At 37.0% G+C, this 18,530-nt stretch overlaps 1 protein-coding gene across 1 annotated transcript; it reads right to left on the bottom strand.

Moving 5' to 3' along the window:
* Positions 1 to 6,413: 6,413 nt before the first annotated feature.
* On the bottom strand, positions 6,414 to 16,949 carry oacyl (O-acyltransferase like). The gene is made up of 15 exons (XM_089123695.1): positions 16,773 to 16,949; positions 15,965 to 16,098; positions 15,710 to 15,788; positions 15,363 to 15,498; positions 13,742 to 13,977; positions 13,416 to 13,592; positions 13,174 to 13,276; positions 11,139 to 11,240; positions 10,859 to 11,024; positions 10,692 to 10,771; positions 9,782 to 9,892; positions 8,588 to 8,711; positions 8,304 to 8,490; positions 7,784 to 7,926; positions 6,414 to 6,879 (listed from the first exon to the last, which is right to left on the bottom strand). Exons 1-15 carry the CDS (start codon positions 16,927 to 16,929, stop codon positions 6,781 to 6,783), a joined length of 2,034 nt encoding a protein of 677 aa, XP_088979821.1. The 5' UTR covers positions 16,930 to 16,949; the 3' UTR covers positions 6,414 to 6,780.
* Between the last annotated feature and the right edge of the window lie 1,581 nt (positions 16,950 to 18,530).

Below are 18,530 nucleotides of genomic sequence, written 5' to 3'. Positions count from 1 at the left end.
GGGGTTTCACGTCAGATACCTGTCCTAACTGTACATGCGCATCAGATACCGGTGTGTGTTTACAGGGGTTTCACGTCAGATACCTGTCCTAACTGTACATGCGCATCAGATGCCTGTGTGTGTGTTTACAGGGGTTTCACGTCAGATACCTGTCCTAACTGTACATGCGCATCAGATACCTGTGTGTGTTTACAGGGGTTTCACGCCAGATACCTGTCCTAACTGTACATGCGCATCAGATACCTGTGTGTGTTTACAGGGGTTTCACGTCAGATACCTGTCCTAACTGTACATGCGCATCAGATGCCTGTGTGTGTGTTTACAGGGGTTTCACGTCAGATACCTGTCCTAACTGTACATGCGCATCAGATACCTGTGTGTGTTTACAGGGGTTTCACGTCAGATACCTGTCCTAACTGTACATGCGCATCAGATGCCTGTGTGTGTGTTTACAGGGGTTTCACGTCAGATACCTGTCCTAACTGTACATGCGCATCAGATACCGGTGTGTGTTTACAGGGGTTTCACGTCAGATACCTGTCCTAACTGTACATGCGCATCAGATACCGGTGTGTGTTTACAGTGGTTTCACGTCAGATACCTGTCCTAACTGTACATGCGCATCAGATACCGGTGTGTGTTTACAGGGGTTTCACGTCAGATACCTGTCCTAACTGTACATGCGCATCAGATACCTGTGTGTGTTTACAGGGGTTTCACGTCAGATACCTGTCCTAACTGTACATGCGCATCAGATACCGGTGTGTGTTTACAGGGGTTTCACGCCATATACCTGTCCTAACTGTACATGCGCATCAGATACCTGTGTGTGTTTACAGGGGTTTCACGCCAGATACCTGTCCTAACTGTACATGCGCATCAGATACCGGTGTGTGTTTACAGGGGTTTCACGTCAGATACCTGTCCTAACTGTACATGCGCATCAGATACCGGTGTGTGTTTACAGGGGTTTCACGTCAGATACCTGTCCTAACTGTACATGCGCATCAGATACCGGTGTGTGTTTACAGGGGTTTCACGCCAGATACCTGTCCTAACTGTACATGCGCATCAGATACCTGTGTGTGTTTACAGGGGTTTCACGCCAGATACCTGTCCTATCTGTACATGCGCATCAGATACCGGTGTGTGTTTACAGGGGTTTCACGTCAGATACCTGTCCTAACTGTACATGCGCATCAGATACCGGTGTGTGTTTACAGGGGTTTCACGTCAGATACCTGTCCTAACTGTACATGCGCATCAGATACCGGTGTGTGTTTACATGGGTTTCACGTCAGATACCTGTCCTAACTGTACATGCGCATCAGATACCTGTGTGTGTTTACAGGGGTTTCAAGTCAGATACCTGTCCTAACTACATGCGCATCAGATACCTGTGTGTGTTTACAGGGGTTTCACGTCAGATACCTGTCCTAACTGTACATGCGCATCAGATACCGGTGTGTGTTTACAGGGGTTTCACGTCAGATACCTGTCCTAACTACATGCGCATCAGATACCTGTGTGTGTTTACAGGGGTTTCAAGTCAGATACCTGTCCTAACTGTACATGCGCATCAGATTCCAGTGTGTGTTTACAGGGGTTTCACGTCAGATACCTGTCCGTACTGTAAGTGTAACTGTAGTAAACTCTTAAAGGAACACTCCGACTTTTTGGGACTTTAGCCTATTCACCTTATCCCCCAGAGTTAGATAAGTCCATACATACCTTTTTCATTTCCGTGCGTGCTATAAGTCTGTTTGACGCACCCACCGCTAGCCTAGCTTAGCACAAAGACTGGATGTGAATGGTTGCAGCTTTCATACTAATCCAAATGAGTGGCAAAATAACGCAAATGTTTTCCTATTTATGTTGTGATTTGTATAGTCACAGAGTGTACAAATAACAATGTCAAATGAGACACAGACATCTTTTAACATCCACTGTCCAGAATCGGATGGCATTCAGAATGATCAAACAGATCAGATCGAGTCCATCAACACCCCAAAGCTTAACAGTCGCTCGTCCTGGGTTGACATTTCATTCGGTAACATAAGGCAGTTTTGATTTATATGCTGTTTATTGCTGATGATCATTTGTTTGAGCAAACTTCTATCACTTTTTTCAGCTTCTTCTTCTCCTGTGTTTGTTTTTTCAGTAAAGGTGTGTAATAGCGCCCCCTACCGTATAACAGTGAAGTAAATTTTGAAGTACACTACCAGTGGACTAGCCTACACAAAAATTCAGATACTCATTTCTGTTGCCTTTTTTAATCAATATTTTTAAATAATATAAGTTTATAAGACATTATGTAAACTATGTGAAAAGGGAATTTAATAGGCTGCCCAATCAAAAGATTAAACACAACTATAACAGCCAAGTATACTTAGAATACTTAACTATAGGCTACTTTTAAAGTAGGCCTATATCGCGATCAAAAGATAGGTACAAGTAGGCAAAATATACTTAAACCTTTCTGTCAGTATAAGTCAAGGTATAGCCTAAAAGCAAACTCAAAAGGGAAACACACACACACACACACACACACACGCACGCACGCACACACACACACACACACGCACACACACGCACACACACGCACACACACACACACACACACACACACACACACTGATATGAAGACTTGGACATCTTTAATTTGTTTTCTTGGAGGCTGCAATGTCTTCACAGTCACTTCAAAATAGAATGTTATGGGCATATAAAACTGTTTTCTGACATCATGGTATGCTGATGGTATTAGATCTTTGAAACTTACTATGGGTACTGATATACATTTTCATTTGCATCCAAAATGTGAATGCAAAAAAAATTTCACATTTTGGATGCAAATGAAAGGTAGTGATAATGTTACTGAAATGCCTTTTCAGAAAAATGCTGTTCTTTTGAACTTCCTATTTATCAAATAATCCTGAAAAAAAAAAAAAAAAATCAAATAATTTTGTTCACCACATATTCTATAGCCTATATATGAAGAGTTCAGATGCAAAAGCCTCTAAATGCCATTTGAAATTTTCTTCTTTAATGATGATTTTTATCAAGCTTGTATATTTAAGTTCAGTAATTTCACTTAAATGGCAATGATAATTACCTATTAATTGTTATTTAAGTGAAATTACTGAACTTAAATATACAAGTTTGATAAAAATCATCATTAAAGAAGAAAATTTCAAATGGCATTTAGAGGCTTTTGCATCTGAACTCTTCATATATACTCTGTTCTTTGATAAGAATACAAGAGCCCAGCATCAGTACTACATGGCGATCATTACAATACGCACACACACACACACACACACACACACACACACACACACACACACACACACACACACACACACACACACACACACACACACACACACACACACACACACACACACATATATAGATATACATATTGTAATGATCGCCATGTAGTACTGATGTTGGGCTCTTGTATTCTTATCAAAGAACAGAGTATCACTACACACTTAAAGCACTTCAGAAACATGCTTTTGAGAACAGATTGCACAGGGCTTGAGTGTTGATACAGTAAGTGAATCGCCTTGAAATTTGTATTAAATGAAGGTTAATCTCCCATCATTAGTTTAAGAATGATGAAAAAATACAATAGAGCTTAAGTCATTTACATTTTTCAGCATCCGTTAATACTTTCTGGATTCTGGATCACAGAGAATAAATATTAGCAAACCAACTAATGATTATCAATTAAATTAAATTATTCTTGGTTATTTTTCCCCTACAAAACATTCCTACACTAATATTAAATTATAAAACCCAACTTTTCAAATACAAAATACTGACAAAAATATATAAAAGATAATAAATGATTTAATAAGAGGTCTGATAAATAAATCTTAATTCATGGACGTATTTCATATTTACACAGTTTTTTATTAATACTTTTCATTGATCAAATTAAAGTGTGTAGACTTATGTTGTTACAAAAAAATATTTCAAATAAATGCTTTTAGAACTCACTGTCTCATGGTTTTCATAAAAAAAAATATTAAGCAGTGCAACTGTTTTCAAAGTTTCAAAATAATATTTAAATGTTTCTTGAGCAAATAAGTATATTAGAATGATTGCTAAGGAATCATGTGACACTGACATCTCAATAATATGTGCCTTGGCGAACATGAGACTTTTTTTTCCAAAACAGAAAATACTGACCTCAAACATTTGAACATATGTAGGCCTATGTGTTGTTTGTGAGATCATATAAGGCCAGTTGAAAAAATAATTTATATAAAAAAAAAATCATACATAAATATAGCATGACCCATGTCCTCTAAAGTCCTAAATCACACATCTCTGTGCAAACCAGGCATCAGTCATGAAAATAAGCTTGTTAAGTGTTTAATTGTGTTGTTATTCCCAATCCAGACACATGCTTACAGATCCAGTCCTGGCACAGAACCTGAAGCATTCTTGAGTGGAGATGTGGAAAACGTCCAGAGTGTCAGCTTTCTAAAGTCAGTTAAATATAACTTCACTAGTATGTGTTGTCGCACAGGCCACACCATATGAATCACTACACGATATATGTGCACAGTGGGGTGTTGAAGGAGGCCAAGGGGTGCAGAAAACAGAAAGTGGGACAGCCTTTGACTTCATTCTCAGGCTACAGCTGGCTCAAAATAGGGCACTCTATGATGAAAAAAATGTCCGGACAAAATGACTCAGAGGGGCTAAATGACTTTGATTTGAATTTTTCATAATGTTAATTCATCCACAAAATTAAATAGGAAGACATCTAAGAAGTATCAACATTCTGACAAATTAAGTCACCATGCATTTATAACTTTCCGTGCATAAGACCACCTGCTAAACCAGCTTCACAGCTCTCAAATAGCTAACGATTAAGACTGACGTCATAAGTACAGTGCCAGTAAAGCATACTTTAGTGTTGGAGTCATGTTATGCTCATGACCAATAGTGGCGATCCTGATGATATTTCTCATTGTATCCACAACGTGGCGCTGTAGACATGTTTATCATGTACATTTTTACAGTATGTTATAACCTTAAAACGGAATGTTTTTCTTGAAAAGACTATGTGCACATCGTCGAATAAATTTTTTTTTAAATGTAAACGTGGTGTTCTATTAGCATACTCTTTTAAAGATGGATGTCAGGCTTCAGGCACCTTTTCCCCCTAACTAGGTTACTAACATGAATAAACCTTCACTGAGTGTAGAAAGGTATATTATCATCATCAATAGTCTCAAATTACCTTTCAAGTACCTTTTAACTTTGAAAAGTCCGATTGTATCCTGATTGTATCGAGCGGTTGTTCGAACAGCAGGCCCATGCATGTTTCAACAAATTCACACTTCAAAATATCACCGGAAGTAGATGTCATCTGAGTACTTTTTGCCAACTAGGACATGGGCTTTTGTGACATAGCCCACTGTTTTTCGCCTTGAAGATGTGATATCGAATTCAGCCATAGGCTACTGCACAGCTTCATTTAGCAGCCCTACTACAAATAAGCTTGCTACGTAGTGTAGTAGGATACTTTATACAGTACAGCTACAGGATATGCTGTTGACAGTGTGAATATTCTGTACACATAGAACACCTGGGTGACCTCCAGCATTTGACGAAATGAGCTGTATACAAAACAATAAACAAAAAAACATACTACCTGAATACAATTGCATCTAACTCTTTTATCAAACATGCACATTTTTATAAGGGTTTAAATTAACAAACAAATATTGGAAATATTGATTAGATTAAAACTGATGTTTTCAGTGAATTGAAGTTTACTTCTTGACTTTCTATCTTTCTATTTTTTTAAAATATATTATGCAGTAGGGTACATAGGGCACTGTGCAGTAGCTCTTTAAGGTAAGGTCATTTTTGAGTTTGAACTTGAAATTTAAAGTAGTTCTGTAATTTCTAAACTGTCAAATAGCTACAGTAATTGGCCTCTTGAAGAGTTGATTGACCACTTGATGTTGATTTTCTTCATACTGTATGATTCAGATGTTGTGATTTAACAGATTACAGCAGGCTGGCACTCAGGTGGGTAGCAGCATGCTATGCAGTATTTTGTCTTGCAAGCCTTATTTTCTAAAGTGACTAATGGGCTGATTTGTTTTATTTATTTATTTATTTTATTTACAATGTTGGATCATCTTTCACTTCCTACTATTAAGATGTGGTCTCTGGTCACCTAAACTGCCCTTCGGACGTTGACATCTTGTCAAGAGTTTTATACACTTGTTGCTCACACTTGAGGTATATTCCTGTTTGTCATGCACGACATTAGCTTATTTTATACATGACATCTGTTCATTTCATGCATGAATTCATTCCATTATGCAGAGAAGATAATTTCATGCATAATGCATACAAAAAAGTACCTCAAAAATGGCTGTTGTAATATTTAATGCTGATACTATCTGATGACATCATTATACCCTAGTACCATCACAGTACATTTTTACTTACATTACATGAGTCTTACATTATAAAAAAAAAAATGACAACATACACAATAACATTGAACTTTACCATTCTATTAAATCTGTACATCAATATAGGCTATAATTTATTTTATGCATTCAAATAATAACACCAAAGCTCTCTAATACTGTTCATAAGCAGTAATCTACAGCTTCCACAGAAAGAAATGAGGTAAAGGGTGATAAATGAATAAATATACTGTCATTAAATCTCCTCTTTTCTCTTGAATATATGGAAATCTTCACTTCACCTTCCAGTTTTGAGGGAATGAAGCAGGGCTTATCGTTTCGACAGGAAAAGATACGGCTTTTCAATGAGCACAGTTAACAAGTAACCTATAGAGACTGTCAACACCAGATGACCCAGAAACAGGTAGAACTAAAGACAGAAAACGAGAGAAAAGAAGACAAAATGCTAATTAAAAATGGCATCCGGAAAGAGAATGAACAGTTCGCCATGATTTGACTTTATCAAAGGTGACAGTAAAGACATTTAGCCTACAGTGCTGTAAAAGATTTCTTTTTAACTTTCTATACATCAAAGAATCCCGAATATTTTTTTAACACATTAATAATAAAAAATAAAGTTTATGGAACAGCAAATCAGCATACTAAAATGATTTCTGAAGGATCATGAGACACTGAGTCAGAAGTAATGATGCTGAAAATTCAGCATTGCCATCACAGGAATAAATTGCATTTTAAAATAGAAAGCGGTTATTTTAAATTGTAATGATATTTGACAATATTACAGTTTTGACTGTATTTTTTGATCACACAAATGCAGCCTTGGTGAGCAGAAGAGACATCTTTCAAAAACATTAAAGGGAACGTAAGAATTTTCATGCTGGCTATTTATAGCTTTTTTATTGCCAATGTGGAAACAGCTTGTACTGAAACTTAAAAAGACTTCCTAGGTTGTCAATGAAAGCCTATAGACTGATTTTTATGTGAAAGACACAGGACTGTTTGCATGGGAAAATAAAAAGGAAACTATCATAACAGTGTAATTTTAATTAAGATCATCTGTCGAAATGATGCCGGTGAATCGCCACAGTTTTGGCCAAGACTTGCTCACGTCACTATGGAGTGTGTGCACAAGTGCGAGCGCGAGCAATAAGTTGCTGGGTGCAGTTCATTTAACAGCCACCGGTGTCAGGGTTTCAGAATTATACATAGAGCCGCTTTCAAAAATTGTAACACTTTACTATAAGGTTTTATTTGTTAACGTTAGTTAAGTACTTTAGTTAACATGAACAATGAATATATAAGACAATACTTACAAAGTTGAAGTCTGTGTAGTGCATGCTTGTCTCTTGTTTGCCATTGTACAGTATAATAATAATGGGGTGGATCAGATAACAGGCAAAGCTGATGTTAGACAGGGGAGCCCACAGGCCTAAAGACAAGATTTTATCCACAAAACCTGCACACAGAGAGATACATATTTAGATATGTTTTAACAGACACCACTAACATGCAGATATTTAGCTGGCAGATAGGTGCTTGGTAAAAGTGATTTGTTATTATTACACAGCTGGTTTCATGCCTCATATCGCTATGTAGTCTTAACTTACTAAATTAAATAATATTATTTAAATTCAAATCAATGTTAATGTTAATTTATTTAGTAGCTGCCATGTAATGATGGGTAAGATGTACAATCAGATACTCTTTACCACAGAAATAAACTCCCTAGGGTGATGCAAATCCACTCCTGTTATGGTTTGCTTTTTTGCAACAATGATTGGCTGACTGAACGTTTTTACTACAATTTTGAGTTTTCAAAGCTCTTTTTGTTACCCCCGTGTCCTTCCTCACAGGCCAGGATGATCCAGACCAGAGCCAGGGCCCAGAGCGATCGGTGCATCCCCTGATAAACAGCATGGGGAAGGGATGGATAGGGCGGGACGTCTCTCAGCACATAGGCCAATCCCACCAACACGGCCATGATTGACAGGGAGCAGAGCCAACCTATGACTACCTGCCACTGTCACATAACAAAAAAGATTTGTAATGTGACTGAAAACTCATTTTTGATGTAAAAACGAATACTGTGACTAAGTAAAAAGTGTTAAACACATTGCCTGTTGTTTTATAAGTGTCTCTTTCTTGGTTGTCATGTATATTCCAGCAAGAATGCCCAGCAAATATGGTCCATATCTTGTGTAGGGTTTGTTGTAGTAATACTGAAAATAGCTTTCGTAGGCCCTGAAAACAAGTCAACCGGTACAGAATATCAATGAATTACATTGCAATTTAAAACATAGGCAACATTTAAAGGGTTAGTTCACCTGAAAACATCAACAAAAATCTCTCAGATTTTATTTAAAATACCTGCATTTGTGTTTCAAAGATGAAAATGTTACGGCTTTGATAGACATGAGAGAGAGTAATTAGGAAATTTTTAAGAGAACTATGGGAACAAAAATCAGACTCTTGGTAAAACTGACCAAAGTCCTTTTAAGCAAGTCATGCCACTCGGCCGCCATCTTGGCAATGCCTCCGGGCAGCTATTTCGGAATAACAAGACCAGTTTCCTATCTAAATGAATGGGCAGAGAGTCAGAATTGCACTTTCACTGGTGAATGGACATAAAAACTGCTTGTATAGACCATTTTGCAAGATGTAAACAACACTGGTCCAGAAACACTTCCGGTTTCAGTTTGTAACTGTTTTCTTTATTTCACATGTAAAAAAAACATCTTAAAGATGTTTGTTTAACTTTCTGATTCAGTTTTATATGTTCTGTTGGTTGTATTTTATCCCAGCTTTTATGTAGTGTTAAAAAACTGAAACAGGAAGTGCTTCTGGACCAATGTTGTTTACATCTTGCAAAATGGTCTATAGAAACAGCAGTAAAAAATGATAAAAATCGCTGAAAAAGTTTGATGACTTTGGCCCAAAATAAGGTTTAAAAGGTCTTTTCCCCCATAGGTTATACGTTTACTACGCATGCGCAAGTGTTCTCATCTCCGCTATTGCAAACATCAACTGTGCGCATGCGTCAATGGGACCTCGATAGGCTTACATGTTTCCAGCGGGAGGGGCGGGGCATGTGCATACAACCGCCATCTTTGGCATTACGGGTTTTCCCTATATAGTTGTATTGAGGATTGAGGAAGTGGCATGTCTCTGTATACATAAATTGTCTCTGAACTGACTCTGAATCTGTATTGCATTGGCAGCAGCTAGAGGCCACAGAAGTCCGCTTTGCGTGTGATTTCATCTTATTGGGAGTATTTTCTTAGTGATGCATTAAAAAATAAAAGTTCTCTTACAGTGTGGTTGGCTGGTGCACAGGGAGTTGGAGGAAACCGGTGATCAGGCCTCCTGTTACACTGGAGAGCATTAGGAGAACCGACGACACAACAACAAGCACACTTTTGTTTCTGTAATAAGCAAGAGGTGTTGATTATGACGTGGAAAAAAGTGTTAGACTTTACATGGGTGAATCACACAAAACCTGTCGAGAACATTTTGTATTTTACCCCAAAGAAAGAAATGAGAAATCATGGTTTGTTTAAAGAAACAAAGTACATTTTTTTTTTGCACTGCATTCTCAAATTGCACAACTATTCAAATGAGTACAGATATTAGAATATTAGAATGATTTCTGAAGTATCATGTGACTGAAGCCTGGAGTAATGATGCTGACAATTCAGCTTTCCATCACAGGAATAAAATTTAAAAATATTTAAAAATAGAAAAGAGTAATTTGTAATTGTAATATTTAACAATATTACAGTTTTACTGTAGTTGACCGATTAAATGCAGCATAGGTGAGCATATGAGACTTATTTCTGAAATATAAAAATAAAAATCGTAATGTCCTCAAGGCTTTGAACGATAGTGTACTGTATGTGGAAAGAAATGTATCATTTTAAACTATTTACAATAATTAGCAACTACCTTTTGCTGTAAGCTTTTAATTTAAGCATTTTATTATACTTTATTATTTTATTGTGCCTTTACTCTGTTAGAATCTAGTGAAAATCAACATTTATTACAAATAAAATAAAAATATATTTTTTGATTGTTGTAATGATTCTAGAAAAAAAAAAACAATCAGGGTTAAATATGACCCCGATGTGTTTTCATCAAATTCACCCACATGTATGAGATGAGATATAAAGGGTGGTGTGGTGATAAATTCTGTACTTATGATACAGGCAAACGGACTGAACTTACATTCTGTATAGGAAGATCAGAAAAGGTGTCGTTGCATAGAACTGGAAGTCAATGGAGAGATACCACGTCCAGGGGGCACACTGAAAAAAAATGCCACTTACTTTTAACCATATTCTGCAGTTACACAAGTGAAGTGATCAGATCAACCAAAAGGTTCCCAGACGTACAATATCCGTGATGGTGAAGAGGTTGTTGATGAGGAGCAGGTTTGACCACCAGTATTTCTTACAGCTGAAGACCTCATCCTCTGCTATGAACCAGAAGACCCCTCTCTGAACGACGGAGAAGAGTCCAATGCTTAGGCACACGATGAAGAGGTGAAGAGGTTGAATCCTGGAAAGAATTAGATGAGATGTTTAAGGCAGATACTTATCAGAAAATCAACCCATAAAATTGGAGAAGAACTAACATTATGTCTTGACTGGAAGCTATGAAGATAAAACTAACCGCCTGAACCGCTTGAAGAGGAAATGAGCCACCAGACTGAAGCTGAGAGTGTCATCTGACCTCTGGATGGAGTTTAGCAGTGATTTGGCACTCAGCAAACCACTGCCACAACCAAACAAACAACACACTGTCAATACTAATAAGCCAGTAATTCTAAATTGGAGATTATGTCATGCAACATGGTTAAACTATGTTTTGGTTACACTTTATTACACAAATAAGTAATGAGTAATATTAATTACTACATGTACTTTCTATATAGAGTTTGGTTCATGGTTATTTGCTTGTAATTAGGCATAATTTAGTAAGTTTAGGAAGTAAAACCTAAACTTTTCAAAGCTCCACCAAAGTCCACCAAATCGCCATTATAGTGTAAATGAATGACAAAAACAAAAGTTACAAAGTTTTTAGTTGAAAATGGTGTTTTGTTAAATGACCCCATAAAACGTTAGTCAAAGTTTATGAATCATAAAAACCACTAAATGCCATGTGGCTTAAAAAATAGCATATCATTAGAGTCTTTAAAGACTGACACTTTATTATAAACAGAGCCATTTTATTATATTTTTTTTTATGAATAGCCAACAGGTGAAGGCGAATGATAGTACTGTGGTGATCATAGATTGCCTTTTATCCGGATTGCTTTGATTTCTCCTGGCTAAGACTTGACACTTGACAATGTTTCATATTTTTGTCTAATATGACATATGAGCTAGTTCAACCGCCCATTTTTTTCAGTAGCGAAAGTATTTTTCATTTCTCCCATAGGAATTTCAAAGTATATAATGCAGTCTAATGGCTTCAACAGAAGCAAATACCATCGGTCAACAACCTTGTTGGCTCACAGTAAGGCTGTCTTAATGTTTGATGGTTGATTGTGATTTCCCTTTTTTCATTTTAAATAGTGTTTAATATTGCTGTTGGTGCATGAACATTATCTGCAAATTTGCAGTGCTGAAAGTTCAGTGTAAGCAGAGATATCGTCTTTTAAAAATCAGGAAGTTTAATGCCTACAAAAACGACTCAAATGGGACTACAACGGGTTTTAGACGTCACTAACCCATACATTTGCATCAACCCCACCCACCAGTCAGGTCTTCCGTGTTCGGGTTTCCCACGGACGTTGTAGTTCGTCAACAATGGATAAAATTTATGTTTGATTATGTTCCTGAAAATTACAATCGTAATTTAATCGTAATTTAGCTCTCTGTGCTGCGCATTTTACGAAATCAGCTTCCAGAATCTCCAAAAATTCAATGCCGGATTCAACAAGAAACTGTTACTAAAACATGAAGCAGTTCCAACTTTAAAACCAGAGGCAGCAGTTGTTGGGCCACAACCTGTAAGTAAGACTTAATAATTGTAAATGTATTTCGGACGTAATGTTCTAGTTTCTGGCTTTATAGCCACTATGCTATTTTGTGCTTTATTCAGTTATATTAAATGTTTAATCAGGAGAAAAACATATCTCAAAAGCTAACAAGCAGCAGTAGCATTTTCAAGTAACAAAGTATCGAAATTCTTATATAATAATAGAATAGAATAATAATAATGAAAAAAGTTTTGCGTTTTTTAAGAGCCGTGTTTGGGGAGGTTCTGCTTGACTCTCTTCATCGCAGTTTTCTGGGTCTGATTCTGGCTCTGATACTGCAGTTTCGACACCATTATTTACATTTGACTGGAGCACATGCAACTTTCGCCCGTAAGGCGTGAAATTTCCGGAAAAAGTGCACTACACAGTTTAGCCAATCTCAACACACCGGCCCAAACTAAGCAATCTGAGCCCACTGCCTGTTTCTGAGGGAGTGGTTTCATAGACTCAGGATGTAAACCAGTCGTTCAAATGACAGAGAAAGTGGTTTACAAAAAAGGTGAAATTTTAGACTTTTTAAAAAAGAAAAGCCACGAATACATGTTACATTGCGCCCCATAAACACAATCATGCAAAGAAAAAAAGCAGTAAACCACCCCTTTAAAAATAATTTGTTTACTTCTGGAACCCAACTGTTGCGCTCTATTGCTAAGATGGTCTTACCCCAGCAGCAGAAAAGAGTCAACCGCAAGATACACTGGCCCACTGAAGGCCAAGACATACAAAGGGTTCTTCTCTACCATCTCTTTCCACCTCTTATCATTATCTACATGGAAACAAATCAAGTGAAACTGATGAAATCAGGTGAAAGACACAAATAACACTTATCTCTCAATTCATAGTTAAAGTCATGGATACGGTGACGGTGATAGTCATGGATACGGACATCTCCCCCTCACTCTCACCCAGGTTACTCCAGGCACTGAGCTGCATGGTGTGTCCTGAGATGATCCAGAGTAGACTGAGGATACGGATGCCATTCAGAGAGGAATAACTGCTTCCAGAGCTTTCCATGGCGAGCACCCCCTGACTATTGTTCTGCACAGAGAGCGCTTGAAGGCATGATAACACCACTGAGAAAAGAAAATATGAGGATAGAAGAGGGGGAAATAATGCGAAGAAAGAGCATGAAATGTGAAAAAAAAATAATCCATTAAAATTAGTAAAATCAGTACAGTCACACTTTCTATAAATGCTAAAAAGAGTATCTGTATGTCTTTGTGTGTGTACTTGCCCTGCTGGACATTTTCTGCATTTTGATTTCTCGTTTGTGAGGCATCAGGGGCATCACTGCATGCTTTACTCTGATTGGCCGAGCCATTAGTCAAGACAGCGCCATATTGGTTGGTGTTTGAGGTTTGAGCAAAACCCACCGCTGGCCTCACCTCTCTCTTTCTCTTCCTTTTTATTAACGCCACGTAGATGGAAGCTATGAGAGGGAGTGCCAATAATGCACAGCAAACAAACCTGAGACACACACACAAAAACAAATCTTACACACTTGTTGATGTTTTTGCTCCAAGAAAAACATCCTTATTTGCATTCGCATCCACCCAGAACAACTGCATCAAAAGTCTCAAAACACCTAAGTAACTGCATAGCAATTTACCTAATAACCACCCAGAATTCCCTTATGTTCTACCAAGCAACACCCTAGCAAACACCAGATCAATGTAGCTGTATAGTCTCAAAAACACCTAACCAACTGGAACCTAGCATTTCCGTAGCAATGTCCAAGCAACTACCCATAACAACCTGGCAACTTTATAGTATTAAAACACCTTAGCTACTTCATAGCAATGCCCTAGGAACCACCCAGAACAACCTAGCATCTATCAAGCAACAACATAGCAAACACCCAAAACGACCAACACTTTATCAAACACCCAGAACAACCACATGAACTCTCAAAACACCTTAGCAACTGCATAGCAACACCCTATCAACCACACAGAACAACTATATAAAGTCTCAAAACACACAGCTTAGCAATCACCAACAATACCTATGCCCTAGCAACAACCACGCAGAACAACATTACAACCAAGTCTCAAATCACCCAAGTCTCTGCATAGCAATTCCATAACAACTGACCAGACCACCCTATCATCTACCTAGCAACGCCATGGAAACCACCAGAAGAACCTAGCAAATGTCTAAAGTTTCAAAACACCTTACTGCATTGCAATGCCTTAGCAACAACCCATGAAATCCAGGCAGCCGCATAAAATCTCAAAATATCATAGGAATGCCCTAACAACTGCCCGGAATACCCTAGCAACTGCATAAAAGTCTCAAAGTGCCTTAGAAACTGCATAGTAACTTCTAAGCAACCACCCAGAACACCTTATCAATCGTTAAAAAAAGTCTAAAAATACCTTGAAATCACAGACACAACACTCTAGCATATGGGGCACATGTGCAGAACCTCTAAAAGGGACATGGTGGTGGAAAAAAATATGAGATGGGAGGAAATGGAATGCATCAATGCTTTTGCATTCTGTCGCAAATATTTTGCAGTCTTAGACTCTTAGTAAAACTGTGCAATGTTTTTTGTAGAAACAAACTTTTTTTTAAAGAGAATGCGAAGTTTCTTGCGGAAAAGCAAAAGTTTTAAAATGTTCAAAAATGTTTGTTTTTCCCCTTTAGGTGCTCCATACATGTGCAAGTATTGAAAGTCAAATGAAAAAGCTACTTCTAAAAAGTAAAATAAATAAATAAATAAATGATTATGTAAAAGGAGCAAACTAGGAATAACATAATCATGTGTGCCTGTTTAATAAAACACCAATTAAGCTTGAACCCACACATTTGGCACATTTGGTTGCATACAGTGAGTGTGTGTTACTCACAGGCAGACTACAGCAGACAGGTCAGTATTGGGGGAATCACTGAGGCATTGAGTCGTAAATATGTTCAATGTGGAATCCGAAATCAAGATTGAAGGCACAGAAGGAAGCAAAGAGACATGTTTCTGTTCAAATGCCTCTGCAGAAACAAACACACAAATGTAGACAGGTGTACATACTGTATATGCCCCACACAAAAATTATAAAGAACCATGGTAAATCTATATTTTTTTGCATCTTGCTTTCAAATAAATTACACATGGTTCACTGTTTGTCTAATGCAATGAAAAAAGAAATTTTATGGGTGGCATAATTGTTTTGTGTACATCAGACACAATGATTTTACTCACCATAAACCACTAGCGTCTGGACGTCTGATTCTGTACATGAGTCTGGAACACAAACACCTACAAAGTACTCCACCCTGTCCTGCACAACAGAAAAATATCACCAACAATCATTCTTTCATCTCCATTCCAGCGCCGGGTTGTTTAATCACACTAGAATGATACATAACATACTTATTGTAAAAATATCCAATATTATAAAATATTTTTTCTTTGTGGATTGATGTGTACCTATTGTTTGTGTGAGTGTACCCGTACCTGTTTGAGGAACACCTGGCAGTACTGTCCCCTGAACTCGGGGCCCTCCACGGACAGACACTCTCTCTGAGATCCAGGTCTGTTCACGTTCCCTCCCTCAACATCACTGCCTATCTTACCAAACGCATCATACACTACAACAAGTCAAGCAGGACAGAGGAAATGAAACGCAATCACACCATGCTATGTTTATATACATATAAGTTATTACATATATGGATAACATATGGATAAAAATTTGATAAGACATGAAAAATAAATAGTTTAAGTTTCAAATACCATCAATCAATAATGTATGAAAAACAATGTATATAATAATCATAATAATAATAACTGCATAGCAATGCCCTAGCAACCACCTAGAACAACCTACCAAATGTTTAGTCTCAAAAATATTAAATAGGCCTATAGTAAAAAAAAATAGGATCGAATGTTGTTGTTATGTTTAGTGTGTGTGTGTGTGTGTGTGTGTGTGTGTGTGTGTGTGTGTGTGTGTGCTGTATATTTATATAAAAATCAATATATTTAAAAAATACAAACATTTTATTTTAAATTATATAAAAATATTATAGATAAAATAAAATAATAACATATAAACACATCTAATATATTCTAAACAATGTTTCAAATATTGGTAAATGAAAATGTCTGATATCAGTTCCATCATGAGCACAGTCACAGTCAGTAATTACGTTCATGATTGTGGGAGTAAAATAAAAAGCATGCTCAACCAGAAAACATGACCCCCATTCAAGTAGAGGTTTAAAAATGATGCTTCAGTAAAAGTCTGGCATTATTTGCTACTTACTCAAAACAGCGTATTTTCGTGGAGTTTCTTTCTGTAATTCCGCGAGGAATGCTGTTGTGTCACCCGTGCATTTTTGTGACACGTTCCAGGCACATGCGTCGTGAAAAACGAACACAGAGTACATCAGAGTGACAGCACTCCATGTTAACCGTGGCATCTTGTACAGTGATTCATTTTGGCCGTTTCAGTGGTTTAAATAATGTGAGACCTGAACACATGATGGGAAAAAAGGTGAACATGTGACCCATCATTTAAAATGACCATGGAAATCAAATCGGCACGCTTGGATGCTTATCTGGCCATGCATCACACCCAAACCAGACATAATCAGCCCTTTACCACCGGGAGGCCAATGAACAACTCGACAACAACTCAATATTTGTTTTGTGAATGTGTTCATGATTTGTTCTCTGCTCTGAAGAACAAAATCTGGAGAAAAAAAAAACCCTCAAATATTTCTGGGTAGATTCTTCCAAGGCCAAATATTGGGCTACTGTGTTGAGCTACTGTGCAATCCACATTATATTGCAATACTTTTACTGAATATCAGAAGACAAAACAATTATATTTCAATGACACTTAAATAAAAACTCCATTCAGTCTAAGAAACATATTTGCCAGAAAAATTCACTTATTTTCACAAATGAAAGATTAATGAATCTTATACTGTAGCACGTTTAACCAGACAGAAGATTTTCTCTAATGCCTTAGATTTACACTACAGTGCACTGTAAACCTCCAGCTGGCAAAACTAAGAGGTAGTAAGAACTTGCATATTTTTATTTTGTACTCAGGCATTTTGCTCTTAACTTGAATTATCTGAGTAAGCACATTCATTCATTTAATTAACATTTAATAATCATATGATCTAAACTTGAAAGTTTTCACAAGAGGCAACTTGTCAAGCTAATTCAGCAAATGCTACTTGGCTTGTTTGCTTTGATAGCATTAGCATAGCATAACAATTGCTGAATGAATACTGCAATATAGAAAATTTAACAAACTGTACAACATAACAAACTCTGCTTAATCAGAAAAGCATTATTAAACCTCCCACTTAACGTTAATCTTGCAAAAACATTTAATTTTTTAGCATTTACTCTTCCTTTCGAGCTGGGAAATAGATATCCCAGCCCAGTTTCAGTTATATTTGAGTTTGTCTAAATGAAAAGATGAGCATAAAACTCGAAACAATGAAACATTCAGATTTCAAATGTTTTAGTTTTGTGAACTCAAACGAAAAAAGAAAGTTCTAAAAACTAATTTAATTTGTTTAATTTAAGTTTGCCTTACTCAAATCAGTTAATCATTTTGAGAGTTAGGGTACAGTGTGATTAATTTTAGTCACATTAAAGTCAATGTCCCCGCTGCCAACATGAACGCATCAATCACACCGTAGCGTTTCACACTGGTCCCTTATTCGGAGAATCCAGACTTTTAATTCCCTTGTAACAATGGTGACCAAGACCAACGGTCACCATGAAATCTCATTTGGGCCCAATTAAAACAGGCCCAAATGAGATTTCTTAAGTATACAAACTCCATACCACTTTAAACATGCTTAAACAGGAATGCTTCATTTCCTATATATCATTACTTCAATGAACTCATTGTTTCTGCCTTAAATTATTGCATAGTTTAAATTAATACATTTTTAGCTGTGTGATTTGTATATGTACATTTCTGAAATTCATAACTTGGACACGGTCACTCACCTCTGACAACAGTTCACTCTCATTTGTAATGCAAAAGATGCAT

Source organism: Pimephales promelas, chromosome 19 (genome assembly GCF_988280905.1).
Source record: "Pimephales promelas chromosome 19, fPimPro1.hap1.1, whole genome shotgun sequence".
NCBI classification, from domain to species: domain Eukaryota; kingdom Metazoa; phylum Chordata; class Actinopteri; order Cypriniformes; family Leuciscidae; genus Pimephales; species Pimephales promelas.
Note: the sequence above shows the minus strand (reverse complement) of the source record. Positions and strands in the feature narration are given on the sequence as shown.

Excerpts from the sequence above, each read along its gene's own strand:
- oacyl (XM_089123695.1), bottom strand. The coding sequence starts at position 16,929 with ATGCCACGGTTAACATGGAGTGCTGTCACTCTGATGTACTCTGTGTTC. Across the intron at positions 11,025-11,138 it reads CTCTTCAAGCGGTTCAGGCG|GATTCAACCTCTTCACCTCT; the intron begins GTTAGTTTTATC and ends AATTCTTTCCAG. Across the intron at positions 8,712-9,781 it reads GTGCACCAGCCAACCACACT|GGCCTACGAAAGCTATTTTC; the intron begins GTAAGAGAACTT and ends ACTTGTTTTCAG.